Below are 20,080 nucleotides of genomic sequence, written 5' to 3'. Positions count from 1 at the left end.
AAACATCTGGACAACATCTGTCTAACATGCCAATACATCTGGACAACATCTGTCTAACATGTCAATACACCTGGACAACATCTCTCTAACATATCAATACACCTGGACAACATCTGTCTAACATGTCAATACACCTGGACAACATCTGTCTAACATGTCAATACACCTGGACAACATCTGTCTAACATGCCAATACACCTGGACAACATCTGTCTAACATGTCAATACACTTGGAACCACTTTCTAACACACAGACACTTGAAACAATTTCTAACACACAGACACCTGGAAACCTCTTTCTAGTACAGACACCTGGAAAACTCTCTAACACACAGACACCTGGAAACCTCTTTCTTATACACAGACACCTGGAAACCTCTTTCTAGTACAGACACCTGGGAACCTCTTTCTGATACACAGACACCCGGAAATCTCTTTCTAATACCCAGACACCTGGAAAGCTCTTTCACACACACAGACACCTGGAAACTTATTTCTAGTACAGACAACTGGAAACCTCTTTCTAATACACAGACACCTGGAAACCTCTTTCTAATACACAGACACCCAGAAACCTATTTCTAATACACAGACACCTGGAAACCTCTTTCTAATACACAGACACCCGGAAATCTCTTTCTAATACACAGACACCTGGAAACCTCTTTCTAACGCAAAGACACCTGGAAACCTCTTTCTAATACACAGACACCTGGAACCCTCTTTCTAATACCCCTCTGTGGAAAGGGTTCTACCTGGAACCAAAAAGGGTTCTACAAAGGGTTCTCCTATGGGGACAGCCGAAGAACCCTTTTACGTTCTAGATAGCACCAGAGATAGGGTTAGTATTATCTTAAGATAATGATAAGGTAAGAAGTTAAGTCATCCTCATCATCTTTCTTTAGATAGTACTGTATATGAACCACCTGTGTGAGTATGCACTGCAACTCCTTGTGAATACATAGATTGCTATTAGGAATCATGAGCTAGTGTGAATGTTTATGGCAAGTCTATGGGTGTCAGACCCTAAACATATTAGATAAAGCTGGTTTAAGGAGTTGTTACCATGGTAATGTATATGTATATCTACATCCCACTCTCTTCCTTTCAGTATGTTGTACAGTAGGCCTATCAGACTTCATGTCTGTGTCCCAAATGACACCACATGCCCTACATAGTACACTACTTTTGACCATAACCTAATAGACCCTGATCAAAAGGAGTGCACTAGGGGATAATGTGTGATTTTGGCCTATGACTGTACTGTACTGTATGTGTGTTTGTCCAGCTACTAGTTGTTTCAGGTGGCCATGGCACATACACCTCCCTCCCCGCAGTGACTCAGCACAGCACAGACAGTAGAAATGCTCTCTTTCAGTGGATCACAAAAATTTTATGCGGTCATGTTTCAATATCTACTTATCACGCCCATCAGACTGGTTAGTATTCACTCCCCCCTGGTTCCTTAGGACTAAAAATGGACATTTTTCTGTGATCTGTTGCCTTAAAAGGCCCCTTCTTCATCCCTTCATTCTCTCTCCTCGCTCTCTCTCTTTTCCCTCTCCCTTTGCCAAGTCCCGTGTTCATCTTGTTCAGTCTCTCCCTGGGGAATTAGGCTATACAGTGTAGCTTCTTATACATGTTTTATTTTTGAAATGTTCTCTCTATATTGACTGTTGGCTTTCCTTGTTCCTTCCGTTAATTCAGCCTCATTACTTCACAACAGTGGACAACGGTCAGTTGTGCTTTTGTACAGTAAATTACATCAATCACTTGAACTACAGTCTGTGCAGTACAGTAGTAGACTTCCAATTATTATAATGAATAAAATGTGGCACCATTATCTATGAATCTAAAGCAGTGTTCTGAGTTCTGACCCCTGTCCATTCTAACTTGAACTCTTGTACCCTCTCTGTGCTGCCCTCTTCATTCATCTTCCCCCTCTTTATCTGCACCTCTCTCCTCTCTCTCTGCTCTTGTCCCCCTCCCCTTCTCTACCTCCTACAGCACGTGTGGAACAACTGGCCGTTGGGAGTGTGAGCAGCATGCCTGTCTGATAGAGAATGATATGATCCAGGCTGTCAACAGAGGAAACTTTGGGTAAGGGCACTTTAAAAAAAAACTCTTAAGGATCGGACCCTTTTTTTCAATTTTCTCCTAAAATGACATACCCAAATCTAACTGCCTGTAGCTCAGGCCCTTAAAGCAAGGATATGCATATTCTTGGTACCATTTGAAAGGAAACACTTTGAAGTTTGTGGAAATGTGAAAGGAATGTAGGAGAATATAACTCATTTGATCTGGTTAAAGATAATACAAAGAAAAAACCAACCTTTGTTATTTTTCATTTTTTTTACCATCTTTGTTGTTTTGTAAGTTTGTTTTAGTGTTCTTTCTTCATTAAATATAGAACATGTATTCATTTCACGCTGCGCTTTGGTCCGCTTCTTACGACGATCGTGACAGTAATAGCTACTGTAAATTGGACAGTGCAGTTAGATTAACAATAATTTAAGCTTTCTGCCAATATTAGATATGTCTATGTCCTGGGAAATGTTCTTGTTACTTACAACTTCATGCTAATCGCATTAGCCTACGTTAGCTCAACCGTCCCGCAGGGGATCCACCAATCCTGAAGAAGTTTTAAAAACTCACGCAAACACACATACACACATATTTTACACTCACTGTCCTGACTTTCCTCTCTCTCCCTAGCTGGCGGGCAGCAAACTACAGCCAGTTCTATGGCATGTCTCTGGAGGAGGGCCTGAGGTATCGCCTGGGGACACAGAGGCCCTCCAGGACCATCATGAGCATGAACGAGATGCAGGTGAGAAGACCTGTCTGCTGGGTAGGGCAAGGGTGGGATAGGGGGCAGGTTGAGGCTGGGTGAGGCTGGGTGATTCATGGAATGGATCTCCAATGCCATGGCACCCTATTCCCTATAAAGTGACTACTTTTGATGAGGGCCCATGTAAGGGACCATAGGGCACACTACTGTACGTAGCGAGTAGATAGCCAATTGGGATGCAGACATGGTGTCGCGGCCTCACATTCAGAGTGAAGGACAGTACAGTCTGTTTTTCACTTTATCAAAGCACGTCGCTCTCAGAAAATGACCTATGTAAACCTGAGAAGAATCTTCCAAAGATCAGTTGGTGTAAAAAAAGGTATATGCATCAAAAGGGACCTATGATATAACATTTTATTTAAAGATTCTACTTGCCTGGCCTGTATCATTACCAGCTATGGCTACCAGGCGGAGTCTGGTATTGATCTGTTGATAATTCTTTGTCTGTCTGGATCTTGGAAGCCTCCCCTCTGCTATGTGTTGTCTTTAACTCTGTTTACATTCTAACCAGACAGATTATGTAAGAGCCAATCAAATCATCACAGAGGGGCTTGGGAGGATAAAGGTAGAGGATGGGGTAGAGGATAGAGGTGGAGAGGTTGGGGTAGAGGATAGAGGTGGAGAGGATGGGGTAGAGGATAGAGGTGGAGGATGGGGTAGAGGATAGAGGTGTAGGATGGGGTAGAGGATAGAGGTGGAGGATGGGGTAGAGGATAGAGGTGGAGGATGGGGTATAGGATAGAGGTGGAGGATGGGGTAGAGGATAGAGGTGGAGGATGGGGTAGAGGATGGGGTAGAGGATAGAGGTGGAGGATGGGGTAGAGGATCGAGGTGGAGGATGGGGTAGAGGATAGAGGTGGAGAGGATGGGGTAGAGGATAGAAGTTGAGGATGGGGTAGAGGATAGAGGTGGAGGATGGGGTAGAAGATGGGGTAGAGGATGGGGTAGAGGATGGGGTAGAGGATAGAGGTGGAGGATGGGGTAGAGGATCGAGGTGGAGGATGGGGTAGAGGATAGAGGTGGAGAGGATGGGGTAGAGGATAGAGGTGGAGGATGGGGTAGATGACAGAGGTGGAGGATGGGGTAGAGGATAGAGGTGGAGGATGGGGTAAAGGATAGAGGTGGAGAGGATGGGGTAGAGGATAGAGGTGGAGAGGATGGGGTAGAGGATAGAGGTGGAGAGAATGGGGTAGAGGATAGAGGTGGAGGATAGGGTAGAGGATAGAGGTGGAGGATGGGGTAGAGGATAGACATGGAGAGAATGGGGTAGAGGATAGAGGTGGAGGATGGGGTAGAGGATAGAGGTGGAGGATGGGGTAGAGGATAGAGGTGGAGGATAGGGTAGAGGATAGAGGTGGAGGATGGGGTAGAGGATATACGTGGAGAGAATGGGGTAGAGGATAGAGGTGGAGGATGGGGTAGAGGATAGAGGTAGAGGATGGGGTAGAGGATAGACATGGAGAGAATGGGGTAGAGGATAGAGGTGGAGGATGGGGTAGAGGATAGAGGTGGAGGATGGGGTAGAGGATAGAGGTGGAGAGAATGGGGTAGAGGATAGAGGTAGAGGATAGGGTAGAGGATAGAGGTGGAGGATGGGGTAGAGGATAGAGGTGGAGGATGGGGTAAAGGATAGAGGTGGAGAGGATGGGGTAGAGGATAGAGGTGGAGGATAGGGTAGAGGATAGAGGTGGAGGATGGGGTAGAGGATAGACGTGGAGAGAATAGGGTAGAGGATAGAGGTGGAGGATGGGGTAGAGTCATCTTCTTTTAGACAACACAACAGACTGACTCTCCGCTCTCCGTGCTACCCTTCCCAATCCCTATCCCCCACCTCTCCCACCCTACATCCTCCAGACCAAACTCCCCCTCCTCCCTTCAATCCACTCTCTCCAACCCCCCACTCCACCACCCCCTCCTCCCTTCAACTCTATTCTCTCCAACCCCCCACTCCCCCACCCCCTCCTCCCTTCAAGTACACTCTCTCCAACCCACCACTCCCCCACCCCTTCCTCCCTCCAACTCTATTCTCTCCAACCCACCACTCCCCCACCCCTTCCTCCCTCCAACTCTATTCTCTCCAACCCCCCAATCCCCCACCCCCTCCTCCCTTCAACTCTATTCTCTCCAACCCACCACTCCCTCATCCACCTGTCCCTCTCCTCCCAACATGCCCTTACCTGTACCTGGAGACAGATTTAAGCAGGAGAGCTTATTCATAAATCTCTCGGTCTGTTCTGTCTGTCTCCCAGCTGAGTCTAACAGTCTTTCTACTGGGTAATGGACAGGCCCAGTCCTAACTGAGGCCTGGGGGGTTGCAGCCACACATGCATGCACAGGCAGAATTGTCTGCAATTTCTTATACCTCTTATCTCTAAACACATCAGTACCGTGCTCTCACCTCCAAGCTGGGCCATGCGTGACTCCGAGGTATGGTTTGGACTCTGACCTACAGCGTTTGCGCACACACACACACACACACACACACACACACACACACACACACACACACACACACACACACACACACACACACACACACACACACACACATTTGTAGATTTTCTATCAGGTGTTTGTCTGGGGAGAATAGTTGAGATATTAACAGGAGGATTGTTAGGCCGTACCTGCAGGTGTGGTATGTCTAAACAGAGCTAGAGTTCAATGCATAATGCTCTAATGCTACATACAGTTGAAGTCGGAAGTTTACATACACTTAGGTTGAAGTCATTAAACTCGTTTTTCAACCACTCCACATATTTCTTGTTAACAAACTATAGTTTTGGCAAGTCGGTTAGGACATCTACCTTGTGCATGCCACAAGTAATTTTTCCAACAATTGTTTACAGACAGATAATTTCACTTATAATTCACTGTATTACAATTCCAGTGGGTCAGAAGTTTACATACACTAACTTGACTGTGCCTTTAAACCGCTTGGAAAATTCCAGAAAATGATGTCATGGCTTTAGAAGTTTCTGATAGGCTAATTGACATAATTTGAGTCTATTGGAGCCGTACCTGTGGATGTATTTAAAGGCCTACCTTCAAACTCAATGCCTCTTTGCTTGACATCATGGGAAAATCAAAAGAAATCAGACCTCTACAAAAAATTGTAGACCTTCACAAGTCTGGTTCATCCTTGGGAGCAATTTCCAAATGACTGAAGGTACCACGTTCATCTGTACAAACAGGAGTACGCAAGTATAAACACCATGGGACCACGCAGCCGCCATACCGCTCAAGAAGGAGACGCATTCTGACTACTAGAAATGAACATACTTCGGTGGGAAAATCCCAGAACAACAGCAAAGGACTCTGTGAAGATGCTGGAGGAAACAGGTACAAAAGTATCTATATCCACAGTAAAATGAGTCCTATGTTGACATAAACTGAAAGGTCGCTCAGCAAAGAAGAAGCCACTGCTCCAAAACCGCCACAAAAAAGCCAGACTACGGTTTGCAGCTGCACATTGGGACAAAGATTGTACTTTTTAGAGAAATGTCCTCTGGTCTGATGAAATAAAAATATAACTGTAATGACATAATGACCATCGTTATGTTTGGAGGAAAAAGGGAGAGGCTTGCAACCCGAAGAACACCATTCAAACCGTGAAGCACGGGGGTGGCAGCATCATGTTGTGGGGGTGCTTTGCTGCAGGAGGGACTGGTGCACTTCACAAAATGTGGATATATTGAAGCAAACATCTCAAGACATCAGTCAGGAAGTTAAAGCTTGGTTGCAAATGGGTCTTCCAAATGGACAATGACCACAAGCAATCTTGCAAGCAAAGTTGTGTCAAAATGGCTTAAGGTCAACAAAGTCAATGTATTGGAGTTGGCATCACAAAGCCCTGACCTCAATCCTATAGAAAATGTGTGGGAAGAACTGAAACAGCATGTGCGAACAAGGAGGCCTACAAACCTGACTTAGTTACACCAGCTCTGTCAGGAGGAATGGGCCAATATTCACTCAACTTATTGTGGGAAGCTTGTGGAAGGCTACCCGACATGTTTGACCCAAGTTAAACCATTTAAAGGCAATGCTACCAAATACTAATTGAGTGTATGTAAACTTCTGACCCACTTGGAATGTGATGAAAGAAATAAAAGCTGAAATAAATCATTCTCTTTACTATTATTCTGACATTTCACATTCTTAAAATAAGTGGTGATCCTAACTGACCTAAGACAGGGATATTTTTACTCATTTTAGATGTCAGGAATTGTGAAACTGAGTTGAAATGTATTTGGCTAAGGTGTATGTAAACTTCCGACTTCAACTTTATCTGCCGGGTAAGCATGCCTCCCACCTCCATACCTGGCCTGTCTCCGTCCCAATATAGTGCTCTAATTGTGACCAGGGCCTATAGGGCTCCATAGGGCTTCGTAGGGCTCCATAGGGCTCATAGGGCTTCGTAGGGCTCATGGGGCTCCATAGGGCTCATAGGGCCCCATATGGCTCCATAGGGCTCATAGGGCTCCATATAGCTCCATAGGGCTCCAAATGGCTCCATAGGGTTCGGTAGGGCTCCATAGGACTCCATAGGGTTCAATAGGGCTCTGGGAAAAGTAGTGAACTATGTTGGGAACAACGTCAGAATCTGATATTAGGCCAAATGGTCCTAATCGTCTTTGAATCAGTCATCTCTACCGGAATAACTTAACAGACTTTTGCCAATGATTTGCATGTGTTACACAGTCATCTTACTGTATTTACATTCATGAAAGTCCTATTGTGGATAATTAATCACCATGCGCTGAGCACGCTCCACACAAAAGCATCATTAGGAAGTTGTTGTTGTTGTTGTTTGCTTGTCAGTCGCCTCTTGTTGTTGGTTTGTCAGTCACCTCTTGTTGGTTTGTCAGCCTCCTCTTGTTGTTGGTTTGTCAGTCACCTCTTGTTGGTTTGTCAGCCACCTCTTATTGTTGGTTTGTCAGCCTCCTCTTGTTGTTGGTTTGTCAGCCTCCTTTTGTTGTTGGTTTGTCAGTCACCTCTTGTTGGTTTGTCAGCCTCCTCTTGTTGTTGGTTTGTCAGCATCCTCGTGTTGTTTGGTTTGTCAGCATCCTCGTGTTGTTTGGTTTGTCAGCATCCTCGTGTTGTTTGGTTTGTCAGTCTCCTCGTGTTGTTTGGTTTGTCAGCCTCCTCTTGTTGTTGGTTTGTCAGCCTCCTCTTGTTGTTGGTTTGTCAGTCACCTCTTGTTGTTGGTTTGTCTGCCTCCTCTTGTTGGTTTGTCAGCCTCCTCTTGTTGTTGGTTTGTCAGCCTCCTCTTGTTGTTGGTTTGTCAGCCTCCTCTTGTTGTTGGTTTGCCAGCCTCCTCTTTTGTTGGTTTGTCAGCCTCCTCTTGTTGTTGGTTTGTCTGCCTCCTCTTGTTGGTTTGTCAGCCTCCTCTTGTTGTTGTCAGCCTCCTCTTATTGTTGGTTTGTCAGCCTCCTCTTGTTGTTGGTTTGTCAGCCTCCTCTTGTTGTTGGTTTGTCAGTCACCTCTTGTTGTTGGTTTGTCAGCTTCCTCTTGTTGTTAGTTTGTCAGCCTCCTCTTGTTGTTGGTTTGTCAGCCCCCTCTTGTTGTTGGTTTGTCAGCCTCATTTTGTTGTTGGTTTGTCAGTCACCTCTTTTTGTTGGTTTGTCAGTCACCTCTTGTTGGTTTGTCAGTCACCTCTTGTTGGTTTGTCAGTCACCTCTTGTTGTTGGTTTGTCAGTCACCTCTTGTTGTTGGTTTGTCAGTCACCTCTTGTTGTTGGTTTGTCAGCCTCCTCTTCTTTTGATTTGTCAGTCACCTCTTGTTGTTGGTTTGTCAGTCACCTCTTGTTGTTGGTTTGTCAGTCACCTCTTGTTGTTGGTTTGTCAGTCAGCCTCCTCTTGTTTTTGGTTTGTCAGTCACCTCTTGTTGTTGGTTTGTCAGTCAGCCTCCTTTTGTTTTTGGTTTGTCAGTCACCTCTTGTTGTTGGTTTGTCAGTCACCTCTTGTTGTTGGTTTGTCAACCTCCTCTTGTTGTTGGTTTGTCAGCCTCCTCTTGTTGTTGTTTTGTCAGCCTCCTCTTGCTGTTGGTGGGTCAGTCTCTTGCCGTCTGGCCGCTGGAACACCTACTGTAGGTTTTTGGGAGTAATAATAAATGGTATTTGTATACTTCCAATTAAACATCAAGGTGGTCAAGTACATTTAAACAGGATTGAGACTGCACATTAGCTAATTCCTCCTCCTCGCTATCCCCATGCTCAGATGAATATGGATACTCAGAATGACCGTCTGCCTCAGTATTTTAATGCAGCAGAGAAGTGGCCTGGAAAGATCCATGAACCTCTGGACCAGGGCAACTGCGCTGCCTCCTGGGCCTTCTCCACTGCAGGTGAGGCACAAAATGCTAGTTAAATACTGGCAGAATACTGGCAAAATGCAAGTAAAGACGGGCAAAATATTGACAAAGTACTGATAAAATACTGGTAAAACGCTGGTATTTTGGTGAATTACTGGAATTTTTGTAAAATACTGGTAAATGTGGGTAAAGAAAATGTGGCAATATTGCAAAATACTGGTCATAAAACAATCTTTCTTTCTATCGCACTTTCCATTGCTCAGCGGTGGCATCGGATCGAATCTCCATCCAGTCGATGGGTCATATGACCCCTCAGCTGTCGCCCCAGAACCTAATTTCCTGTGACACACGCAACCAAGGGGGCTGTGCTGGAGGACGTATCGACGGAGCCTGGTGGTACCTGAGACGCAGAGGGTAGGACATATTTCACTATGACTCCAGGCACACTATTTCCTTATGATAAAATGAAGGGTCAGTTTAAGTTAATGATTTATTGAATACGCTATGTTCTCTATCTCTCATCATCTATCCGTCTCCATCTCTCTCTCTCTCTCTTAGTGTGGTGACAGAGGAGTGCTACCCGTTCTCTGCTCCCCAGCAGACGACAGCAGAGGTGGGCCGCTGTATGATGCAGAGTCGCTCTGTGGGCAGAGGGAAGAGACAGGCTACTGCACGCTGCCCCAGCACACACACCTACCACAATGACATCTACCAGTCTACACCTCCCTACAGGCTCTCATCAAACGTATGTACACACACTCACACGCACGCACACACACACTATTACCACCATCAAAACATCTCCTGTCCAACACCTCTCCACGGGATGTGTACCTCTGACATCAGTTTATCACCGCTTGCAAAACATACACTGTAATCCTCCATAAACATGGTAAAGTACGTTGCATGAGCTCCGTACACAGGTGGCTGAATTCCTCACGCTACATTAGCCCATAATCTCTCTCACGTATTTGTCTTAATGTGTTTTCTCTACCATCGAGAAAGTACAGAAGTCTCCGTTTGCTCGCTCATAAATTAATTCCTTGTGATGCAGGCCTTTCCATTTCCATGTGTCAGAAAGAGAGAGAGTAGTGTAGATATTAAATGGTAGGCTAAAGTTAGATAACTTCTGGGCAACATCAGCCCTCAACATCACTCACCTGTAGGGCCTATTTTCCGGTTTACACTTGAACATGCCAGATTTCTCAACTGATCAGAGACAGAGTGGGTAGCAGCAGGGAATGTTACTGGAGTGAGCTACAGTAGATCAACTGGAAAGCCTGTATCTGTTACATTAAGTCTGTGTCCCAAATAGCACCCTATTCCCTACATAGTACACTACCCTATGGACCCTCGTCAAAAGTAGTGCACTATGTAGGGAATAGGGTGTCATTAAGGAGGTAGCCTAACTGTTTCCAGAGTACATGTGCACTTAGAGAACCCACATGCACCCACTTGTTCTATATCCTAATCAAAGTAGACTCACTGAGCTACAGCCTACCTGTGGTTTATTACCTCCCACCATCAATCATTCTAAATGTTGGAAATCATTACAGCATATTTATCTGTCTCTAGTCACCGAGAGATGTACTGTATTATCTACAGATTTATGTTGATATTCCCTCCACTGTCTCTTTCATCTAATTACAGATCTGTCCATCTCTTTCCTTTCATCTAATCACAGTTCTGTCCATCTCTCGCTTCTTCACAGGAGAAGGAGATCATGAAGGAGATTATGGATAACGGCCCAGTGCAAGGTAGGATGGTCTAGTGATGGTGACTTACTGTGTGTGCGCGTGCATGCAATTGCCATCGGCAACTGTACAATTATGAGATACTAGAACCATATGTGTATGCTGTAGTGCTCAAAGCCATCTCTTGGTTTTCTGAATGAATTCAAATGGGCAAGAAAGCCTTGGCTTCCTTGGAGAAAAATTGGGTATGAGAGGATGTGTATCAGATGTTTGGCTATAACTCGGATTTATCATGCCATTGTTGTACATTGTTGGACTGATGATTTGTAGACAATGTCCTAAGATACAATTACTTTGGAGACAAATGTGTTACCTGGAAAACACCTGGCTGAAAATAGTTAACATCACCAAGCATCTGCTAGTATTCACAAACAGACATGTCTGAGCTCCCTCTCTCTTTGTAGAACAGATAGAAGTTCTTAACACATGTTTCACACTGCCTCACAAGCAGTGAAAAGTGTAAAGTGTAACAAGGTGAGGCCTCAGGTAGGGAATTTGACCTTTGAAAGAACTGTGATGTTGACTGATGTCTGTGACCTCAGACTCAATTTGATCTGGGTCACCTGATGCTATTCATTATACACGGTTGTCTGAAACAATTAAAAATTCCTCAGAAGTTTGGATGGAGAGAGTGAAATGCATAGAAAGTGAGATTGAAAGGAAGAGAGACTTAGAGAATGACAAATAGACAGTGGAATGTAGACTGTGTGAGTGTTAGTACACTGTATACCTTTATGTGTGTGCACGTGTATGTGTGTACGTGTGGTTGTACAGAAGTAGCCTGAGCCTGTTCCAACCTTGATGTATTGCTGCAAACAGCAGGACTGAAACATTGGCCTGCTGACAACTTGTCCTTTCTTTTTCCCTTGAATTTCTGTTGTTGCCTTACCATAGAGGAGTGTGTGTCCTTGTTTATTGGCAGTAAGAGAACAAGAGAACGGTAACCTAGTAAGAACAGGTAGTCCTCCAAATGTGGGAATTACTCAGCGAGAGTTCCAGATTGTTTTTCCCCGTGGGGTTTCTAGTGAGAAAGTCACAGGGAGTTTAGCTCTAATGGGTTTCCAGTGCACCAGATCAGAGAGTCCCGACACTACAATTGTACTCTGATGTTTGGGTGTGTTCTACTCAGGGGGAAATTGCAAATTGTCCTCAGAAGAAGTAAGGATATTATTTACCCGGGTTCACGTCCTTGTCCCACCGTTCGCTACAATATGGTTGCACATTCAGCATAGAAAGATTTTTCCTGATGTTTAAGGTTGGCGTCCAAGGCCTGGTTTCCCGATCGCGATGGAACTTCAGCTTACGACGCATCGGCCCTTCAACGGCTGGAGATTTATATCACACGTTTCCCAAAACACCACGCAGAGAGAAAGTTCCCTAAGTGCGTTGTTGAATTTAAGCAAAATTACAGACAGTAGCCTACAATTTGCAAAAGAGAACTCAATTGAACATTACATTTATTTCAACATATTTAATGATATACAGTGCATTCGGGAAGAATTCAGTACCCTTGTCTTTTTCCACATTTTGTTACGCTACAGCCTTATTCCATTCTTGATTAAATCGTTTTTTCCCCTCTCATCAATCTACACACAATACCCCATAGTGACAAAGCATAAACAGGTTTTTAGATTGTTTTGCAAATGTATTAAAAATAAAAAAACAGACATATTATATCTCTCTGTACTTTGCTCCATTCATCTTTCCCTCGATCCTGACTAGTCTCCCAGTCCCTGTACCCACAGCACCATGCTTCACTGTAGGGATGGTGCCAGGTTTCCTCCAGACGTGACGCTTGGCATTAAGGCCAAAGAGGTCAACCTTGGTTTCATCAGACCAGAGATGACCTTGATGACAGCTTTGCACACTCTTGGCATTCTATCAACCAGCTTCACCTGGAATGCTTATCCAACAGTCTTGAAGGAGTTCCCACATATGTTGAGCACTTGTTGGCTGCTTTTCATTCACTCTGCGGTCCAACTCATTCCAAACCATCTCAATTGGGTTGAGATTGTGATTGTGGAGGCCAGGTCATCTGATGCAGCACTCCATCACTCTACTTCTTGGTCAAATAGCCCTTAAATGAGTTGTGTTGGGTCATTGTCCTGTTGAAAAAAATTATATTCTACTAAGCGCAAACCAGATGGGATGACATATTGTTGCAGAATGCTGTGGTAGACATGCTGGTTAAGTGTGCCTTGAATTAGAAATATATCACAGACAGTCTCACCAGGAAAGCACCTCACATCATCACACCTCCTCCTCCATGCTTCAAGATGGGAAATACACATGCGGAGATCATCCGTTCACCTACTCTGCGTCTCACAAAGACACAGCGGTTGGAATCAAAGATCTCAAATTTGGACTCATCAGACCAAAGGACAGATTTCCACTGGTCTAATGTCCATTGCTCGTGTTTCTTGGCCCAAACAACTCTCTTCTTATTATTGGTGTCCTTTAGTGGTGGTGTCTTTGCAGCAATTCGACCATGAAGGCCTGATTCACACAGTCTCCTCTGAACAGTTGATGTTGAGATGTGTCTGTTACTTGAACTCTGTGAAGCATTTATTTGGGCTGCCATTTCTGAGGCTGGTAACTCTAATGAACTTATCTGCAACAGCAGAGGTAACTCTGGGTCTTCCTTTCCTGTGTCGGTCCTCATTACAGCCAGTTTCATCATAGCACTTCATGGTTTTTGCAACTGAACTTGAAGAAACTTTCGAAGTTCATGAAATATTCCAGATTTACTGACCTTCATGTCTTAATGAAGGAGTTTCATTTATTTTTGCTTATTTCAGCTGTTCTTGCCATACTATTGGCTTGGTATTTTACCAAATAGGGCTATCTTCTGTGTACAACCCCTACCTTGTCACAACACAACTGATTGGCTCAAACGCATTTAGAAGGAAAGAAATTCCACACATTTACTTTTAACAAGGCACACCTGTTAATTGAAATGCATTCCAGGAGACTACCTTATGAAGTTGGTTGAGAGAATGCCAAGAGTGTGCAAAGCTGTCATTAAGGCAAAGGCTGGCTACTTTGAAGAATCTCAAATATAAAATATATTTTGATTTGTTTCACACTTTTTTTGTTACTACATGATTCCATATGTGTTATTTCATAGTTTTGATGTCTTCACTATTATTCTACAATGTAGAAAATAGTAAAAAAATAAAGAAAAACCCTTGAATGAGTAGGTGTTCCCAAACTTTTGACTGGTACTGTATATATATTTTTCAATCCATTTTAGAATAAGTTTCACGCCCTGACCTTAGAGATCCTTATTATTCTCTATGTTTGGTTAGGTCAGGGTGTGACTCGGGTGGGAAATTCTATGTTTTCTGTGTCTTTGTTTTTGGGCGAATGTGGTTCCTAATCAGAGTCTATCGTTGTCTCTGATTGGGGATCATACTTAGGCAGCTCTTTTTCCCACCATTAGGTTGTGGGATCTTGTTTTCTGTTTAGTGTCTTAGCTTGTACGCTTCCGTTTCCGCTTTTGTTATTTTAGAGTGTTTCTTGAATAAAATAATCATGAACACTTTCCACGCTGTGCTTTGGTCTACTCTTCCTACCACCACTGAGAGCTGCTACAAGAAGGCTGTAATTGGCAACTTTATATTTGTAGTAGAGCTGTGCCATATGGGAAAAAAATGCTTGTTGCAATAAATTGCCTAAAACAATGCAATAATCATAAATAGAAGGATAAGTTTATAACATTAATGTGCGCAATAGTTTTTTAAATGATCCTTTCAACTACTACTACTAGATTGATGGTTGTAGCCAATCACCAATATTAGCAAACTTCTTTAATTTCAAACTTCACATTTCTCTAGTATAGGCTACTTATTGTAATAAACGATATCAGCTAAATGCCTGCGATAAGTGATCGGCATGGTCGGTGTCAATCATTTTCGATTCATCGTCCCAGCTCTAATTTGTAGTCAACTTCATTGTAAAGTTATTGGGGGTCACAGAGAGACAGATAAACATCTTGATTCTATGTTTAGCAGAGATCTTCTGTTTATAATGTGGCTTAGAGAAAAACCCACATCTAACGAAGTAATTAGCTGTTTGATGAGAGGTCTGAGGCAGTCCATAAATAACAAGCGTTTTAAAGCGCAACTTTAGTAACGATGGTTTTGGGAAAAAGCTTTGAACGATTACCTTAGCCTTAAGATGGTTTTGGGAAACCAGGCCTTGGTTACCTCTGAACTACAGTGATGCTTTCTTTACCTAATATGGGTTAATAGTAAAGTTGATTATAGCTATGTTTTCAAACAATATTGAAGAATGAACTAAGGGCCTTTGGTTGGTCCTTTTGTAACCATCTGAGAAGCTAAAGATTTGTCTGCCTGTATAAAGTGTGTTTCTGTGTTTCCAGTTCATCTAGCTTGTGTTTTTCTTCCTGTGTATCCTGCAGCCATCCTGGAGGTCCATGAGGACTTCTTCGTCTATAAGAGTGGGATCTATAAACACACAGATGTCAGCTTCACCAAACCACCACACTACCGCAAACACAACACACACTCCGTCAGGATCACAGGGTAAGGCTGTCAATCATCTGCCGTCTGTTATAGCTTTGTGTTGTCTTCTATCCGTTGCTCTGCGATTACATTTCATTCGGGAGTCAGTATGTGGGAGGCAGTATGGGAAGAAAAGGGTGGTATTACTGTGGATGTCTTGTGTTCAGTCTTCACCTTCCTCAAATGTTATTGTAGGCTAAATGCATTCAATATATCTTATCAAATGTTCTATAATTAATATATAAGGCAGGGATTCAATACAAGGTGGATTATAGTGCAGCACACTATACAGGTGACATTGGTGAAGGTGGATTATAGTGCAGCACACTATACAGGTGACATTGGTGAAGGTGGATTATAGTGCAGCACACTATACAGGTGACATTGGTGAAGGTGGATTATAGTGCAGCACACTATACAGGTGACGTGTAAATGACCGTTACAGGCTGTTACAGTGCACCGTGCTACAATTCACCTTGCATTGAATTCCGGCCTAATTCTACCAACAATAGCAAACCTCAGTGTACTTGTTTGCATTTTCCAAGTTATCAAATGATGAAAGCATCTTCATGTATACAGTCCCAGACCGCATGCTACCACAGGTGTGTTATGTTCCCCAGTGTGCCAAAGAGAGTCTCCCTCCCGTTCTGTCTGTCGGAGACACACCTTGGCTCCAGTCCTCTATTCCCCAGACAAGCCCCTTAGTTACTACGGAGACCACAAAAATGCAGGCAGACACTACACACCTGGATCACCTCCCTACCCCTCTCGTCACGCCCCTGTCACCCCACCCCCACCCCTCTGTCTCCCTCTGGGAGTAGAATGAACTAGTCCCTAGACACGGATCTAAGGTCAATGTTGATGTTTGGAGGTTAATAGATTAGGTTAGGTTTTGGGGAGGGTAAGCTGATCCTAGATCTGTGCCTAAGGGCAACTTCTATGAAGAGCTCACATTTCCTCCCAGACAGTATTCTCTTAATCTCCCCTCCCCCACATTTTACCCCCAACACCCTATCCCGACCAAATACTTACATCATAGTTTAGTCTGAGTGACCAGGTATTTGTTTTCTACTGTTTGTCTGGGCTGTGTATTCTAGGCATTACAACCCTTATGACTAGAATGAGGAAAGGCATGTGTTATGAACACACTTTCCTCTTGTAAAGAGACATTTGATGTGTTTTTCTCCAGCTGGTTTTTAAATGTCAATGACATGCTATACTTTCCTATCGGAAATTATCACCATCTGAGTCTGTTAGCTACCGGTGGAATTTTTGGCATGTGTGTGTGTGCGTGTGTGCGTGTGTGTGTGTGCGTGTGTGCGTGTGTGTGTGCGTGTGTGTGTGTGTGTGTGTGTGTGTGTGTGTGTGTGCTCCAGCGTTGTGCAATGCTAAAGCCACATAATAAAAACTGGAGTTGGAGGGTTTGTTGTCTTTGGCTTGAACAATGCTGTCAGTTGAATAAAAAGGAGCTCTGAGCAGAGCCGCTGAGAGCCGTCATGGAGGCAGTTTCTCTAACTCTTATCTGATCGGCCATTGATCAAGAAAAACAGAGGATGGGGATCCACTTCTTGCCCCGTCCTGCTGCCTTTGTTTTGGTCTCCATGTGATATTGTGTCATTTAAGTAATGTGTGTATTTATCCGTGTGTATTTCTACCTGCATTTTTGTGGAATAATTCATAGCCATGTCTGAAGACTTTGTTTACCTGGTTTGTCTCTGACAACAAGTGAGTGCTCTGTTTGCTTGGTTGTTTGTGAGTATGTATTTCACATGGATGTTATAAATGCAGTAGATGATCTAGACCAAACATATATAATGTCTGACTAAAACATAGCAATTTCAAACCTTACTATCATTTGTATACAAATCAAAGTTTATTTGTCACATGCACCGAATACAACAGGTTTAGATCTTCCAGTGAAATGCTTACTTACAGGCTCTAACCAATAGTGCAAAAAAAGGTATTAGGTGAACAATAGGTAAGTAAAGAAATAAAACAACAGTAAAAAGACAGCCATTATACAGTAACGAGGCTATAAAAGTAGCGAGGCTACATACAGACACCGGTTAGTCAGGCTGATTGAGGTAGCATGTACATGTAGATATGGTTAAAGTGACTATGCATATATGATGAACAGAGAGTAGCAGTAGTGTAAAAGAGGGGTTGGCGGGTGGTCAATGTTCGGAAGCACTGGTTGGTCGGCCCAATTGAGGTACTATGTACATGAATGTAGAGTTAAAATGACTATACATATATGATATACAGAGAGTAGCAGCAATGTAAAAAGAGGGGTTTAGGGGGGTTGTTGGGGGGGGCAAACAATGCAAATAGTCCAGGTAGCCATTTGATTACCTGTTCAGGAGTCTTATGGCTTGGGGGTAAAAACTGTTGAGAAGCCTTTTTGTCCTAGACTTGGCACTCCGGTACCGCTTGCCATGCGGTAGCAGAGAGAACATTCTATGACTGGGATGGCTGGGGTCTTTGACAAATTTTAGGGCCTTCCTCTGACACCGCCTGGTGTAGAGGTCCTGGATGGCAGGCAGTATAGCCCCAGTGATGTACTGGGCTGTACGCAATACCCTCTGTAGTGCCTTGCAGTCAGAAGCCGAGCAATTGCCGTACCAGGCAGTGATGCAACCAGTCAGGATGCTCTCGATGTTGCAGCTGTAGAACCTTTTGAGGATCTCAGGACCCTTGCCAAATCTTTTTAGTTTCCTGGGGGGGAATAGGCTTTGTCATAACCTCTTCACGACTGTCTTGCTGTGTTTTGACCATTCTAGTTTGTTGTTGATGTGGACACCAAGGAACTTGAAGCTCTCAACCTGCTCCACTACAGCCCCGTCGATGAGAATGGGGGCATGCTCGGTCCTCCTTTTCCTGTAGTCCACAATCATCTCCTTAGTCTTGGTTACATTGAGGGATAGGTTGTTATTCTGGCACCACCCGGCCAGGTCTCTGACCTCCTCCCTATAGGCTGTCTTGTTGTTGTCGGTGATCAGGCCTACCACTGTTGTCATCTGCAAACTTAATGATGGTGTTGGAGTCGTGCCTGGCCATGCAGTCATGGATGAACAGGGAATACAGGAGGGAACTGAGCACGCACCCCTGGGGAGCTCCAGTGTTGAGGATCAGCGTGGCAGATGTGTTGCAACCTACCTCACCACCTGGGGGCGGCCCGTCAGGAAGCCTAGGATTCAGTTGCAGAGGGAGGTGTTTAGTCCCAGGATCCTTAGCTTAGTGATGAGCTTTGAGGGTATATGGTGTTGAACGCTGAGCCGAAGTCAATGAACAGCATTCTCACTTAAGTGTTCCTTTTTTCCAGGTGGGAAAGGGTATTGTGGAGTGCAATGCAGATTGCATCACCATTACCAACCTTTCAAAGCACTTCATGGCTACGGATGTGAGTGCTACGGGTCTGTAGTCATTTAGGCAGGTTGCCTTTGTGTTCTTGGGCACAGGGACTATGGTGGTCTGCTTGAGACATGTTGGTTTTACAGACTCAATCAGGGACACCTGCCAGTTGGTCAGCACATGCCCGGAGCACACATCCTGGTAATCCGTCTGGCCCCACGGCCTTGTGTATGTTGACCTGTTTAAAGGTCTTACTCATGTCGGCTATGGAGAGCGTGATCACACAGTCATCCGGAACAGCTGATGCTCTCATGCATGCCTCAGTGTTGCTCTCCTCAAAGTGAGCATAGAAATGATTTAGCTCGTCTGGCAGGCTCGTGCCACTGGGCAGCTCGCGGCTGTGCTTCCCTTTGTAGTCTGTAATAGTTTGCAAGCCCTACCACATAAGATGAGCGTCGGAGCTGGTGTAGTATGATTCAATCTTAGCCCTGTATTGACTCTTTGCCTGTTTGATGGTTTGTCGCAGAGCATAGCAGGATTTCTTGTAAGCTTCCGAGTTCCGCACCTTGAAGCGGCAGCTCTACCCTTTAGCTCGATGCGGATGTTGCCTGTAATCCATGGCTTCTGGTTGGGGTATGTACATACAGTCACTGTGGGGACGATGTCCTCGATGCACTTATTGATAAAGCCAGTGACTGATGTGGTGTACTCCTCAATGCCATTGGAAGAATCCCGGAACATGTTCCAGTCTGTGATAGCAAAACAGTCCTGTAGTTTAGCATCTGCTTCATCTGACCACTTTTTTTATAGACCGAATCACTGGGGCTTCCTGCTTTAATTTTTGCTTGTAAGCAGGAATCAGGAGGATAGAGTTGTGGTCAGATTTGCCAAATGGAGGGCGAGGGAGAGCTTTGTCTCTGTGTGTGGAGTACAGGTGATCTAGAATTTTTTTCCCTCTGGCTGCACATTTAACATGTTGATAGAAGTTTCCCTGCAATCACGTGTCTCTCTATACTGGGAATACTTGGGAACAGAATCATTTGGAGCTGATTTCCAACAATAAAATAATATATATAAAAAAAAGTAAGTTGGGGAACTCTGGTCTAGAGTCTCTGTCTATCAAGATCAATTGCTTAAATCTGATTCCCAAATGGTGCCCTATTCTCTTTATAGTGCACTACTTTCACCAAGGCCCATAGTGCTCAGCTCAAAATACAGTGCCTTGCGAAAGTATTCGGCCCCCTTGAACTTTGCAACCTTTTTCCACATTTCAGGCTTCAAACATAAAG

The 20,080-nt window shown here is 44.2% G+C and overlaps 1 protein-coding gene across 3 annotated transcripts in view; it reads left to right on the top strand.

The window, feature by feature from the left end:
• LOC139373747 (tubulointerstitial nephritis antigen-like 1) overlaps positions 1-20,080 on the top strand; it is a 49,817-nt gene that overhangs the window by 23,334 nt on the left and 6,403 nt on the right. For all 3 annotated transcript variants that reach the window (XM_071114677.1, XM_071114675.1, XM_071114676.1), the window contains 7 exons: positions 2,008-2,100; positions 2,716-2,830; positions 9,067-9,193; positions 9,424-9,574; positions 9,719-9,905; positions 10,872-10,917; positions 15,338-15,461. In XM_071114677.1, the coding sequence (XP_070970778.1) occupies positions 2,008-2,100; positions 2,716-2,830; positions 9,067-9,193; positions 9,424-9,574; positions 9,719-9,905; positions 10,872-10,917; positions 15,338-15,461 (843 nt within the window). The remainder of the gene's footprint in view (positions 1-2,007; positions 2,101-2,715; positions 2,831-9,066; positions 9,194-9,423; positions 9,575-9,718; positions 9,906-10,871; positions 10,918-15,337; positions 15,462-20,080) is intronic.

Source organism: Oncorhynchus clarkii, chromosome 18 (genome assembly GCF_045791955.1).
Source record: "Oncorhynchus clarkii lewisi isolate Uvic-CL-2024 chromosome 18, UVic_Ocla_1.0, whole genome shotgun sequence".
NCBI classification, from domain to species: Eukaryota; Metazoa; Chordata; class Actinopteri; order Salmoniformes; family Salmonidae; genus Oncorhynchus; species Oncorhynchus clarkii.
Note: the sequence above shows the minus strand (reverse complement) of the source record. Positions and strands in the feature narration are given on the sequence as shown.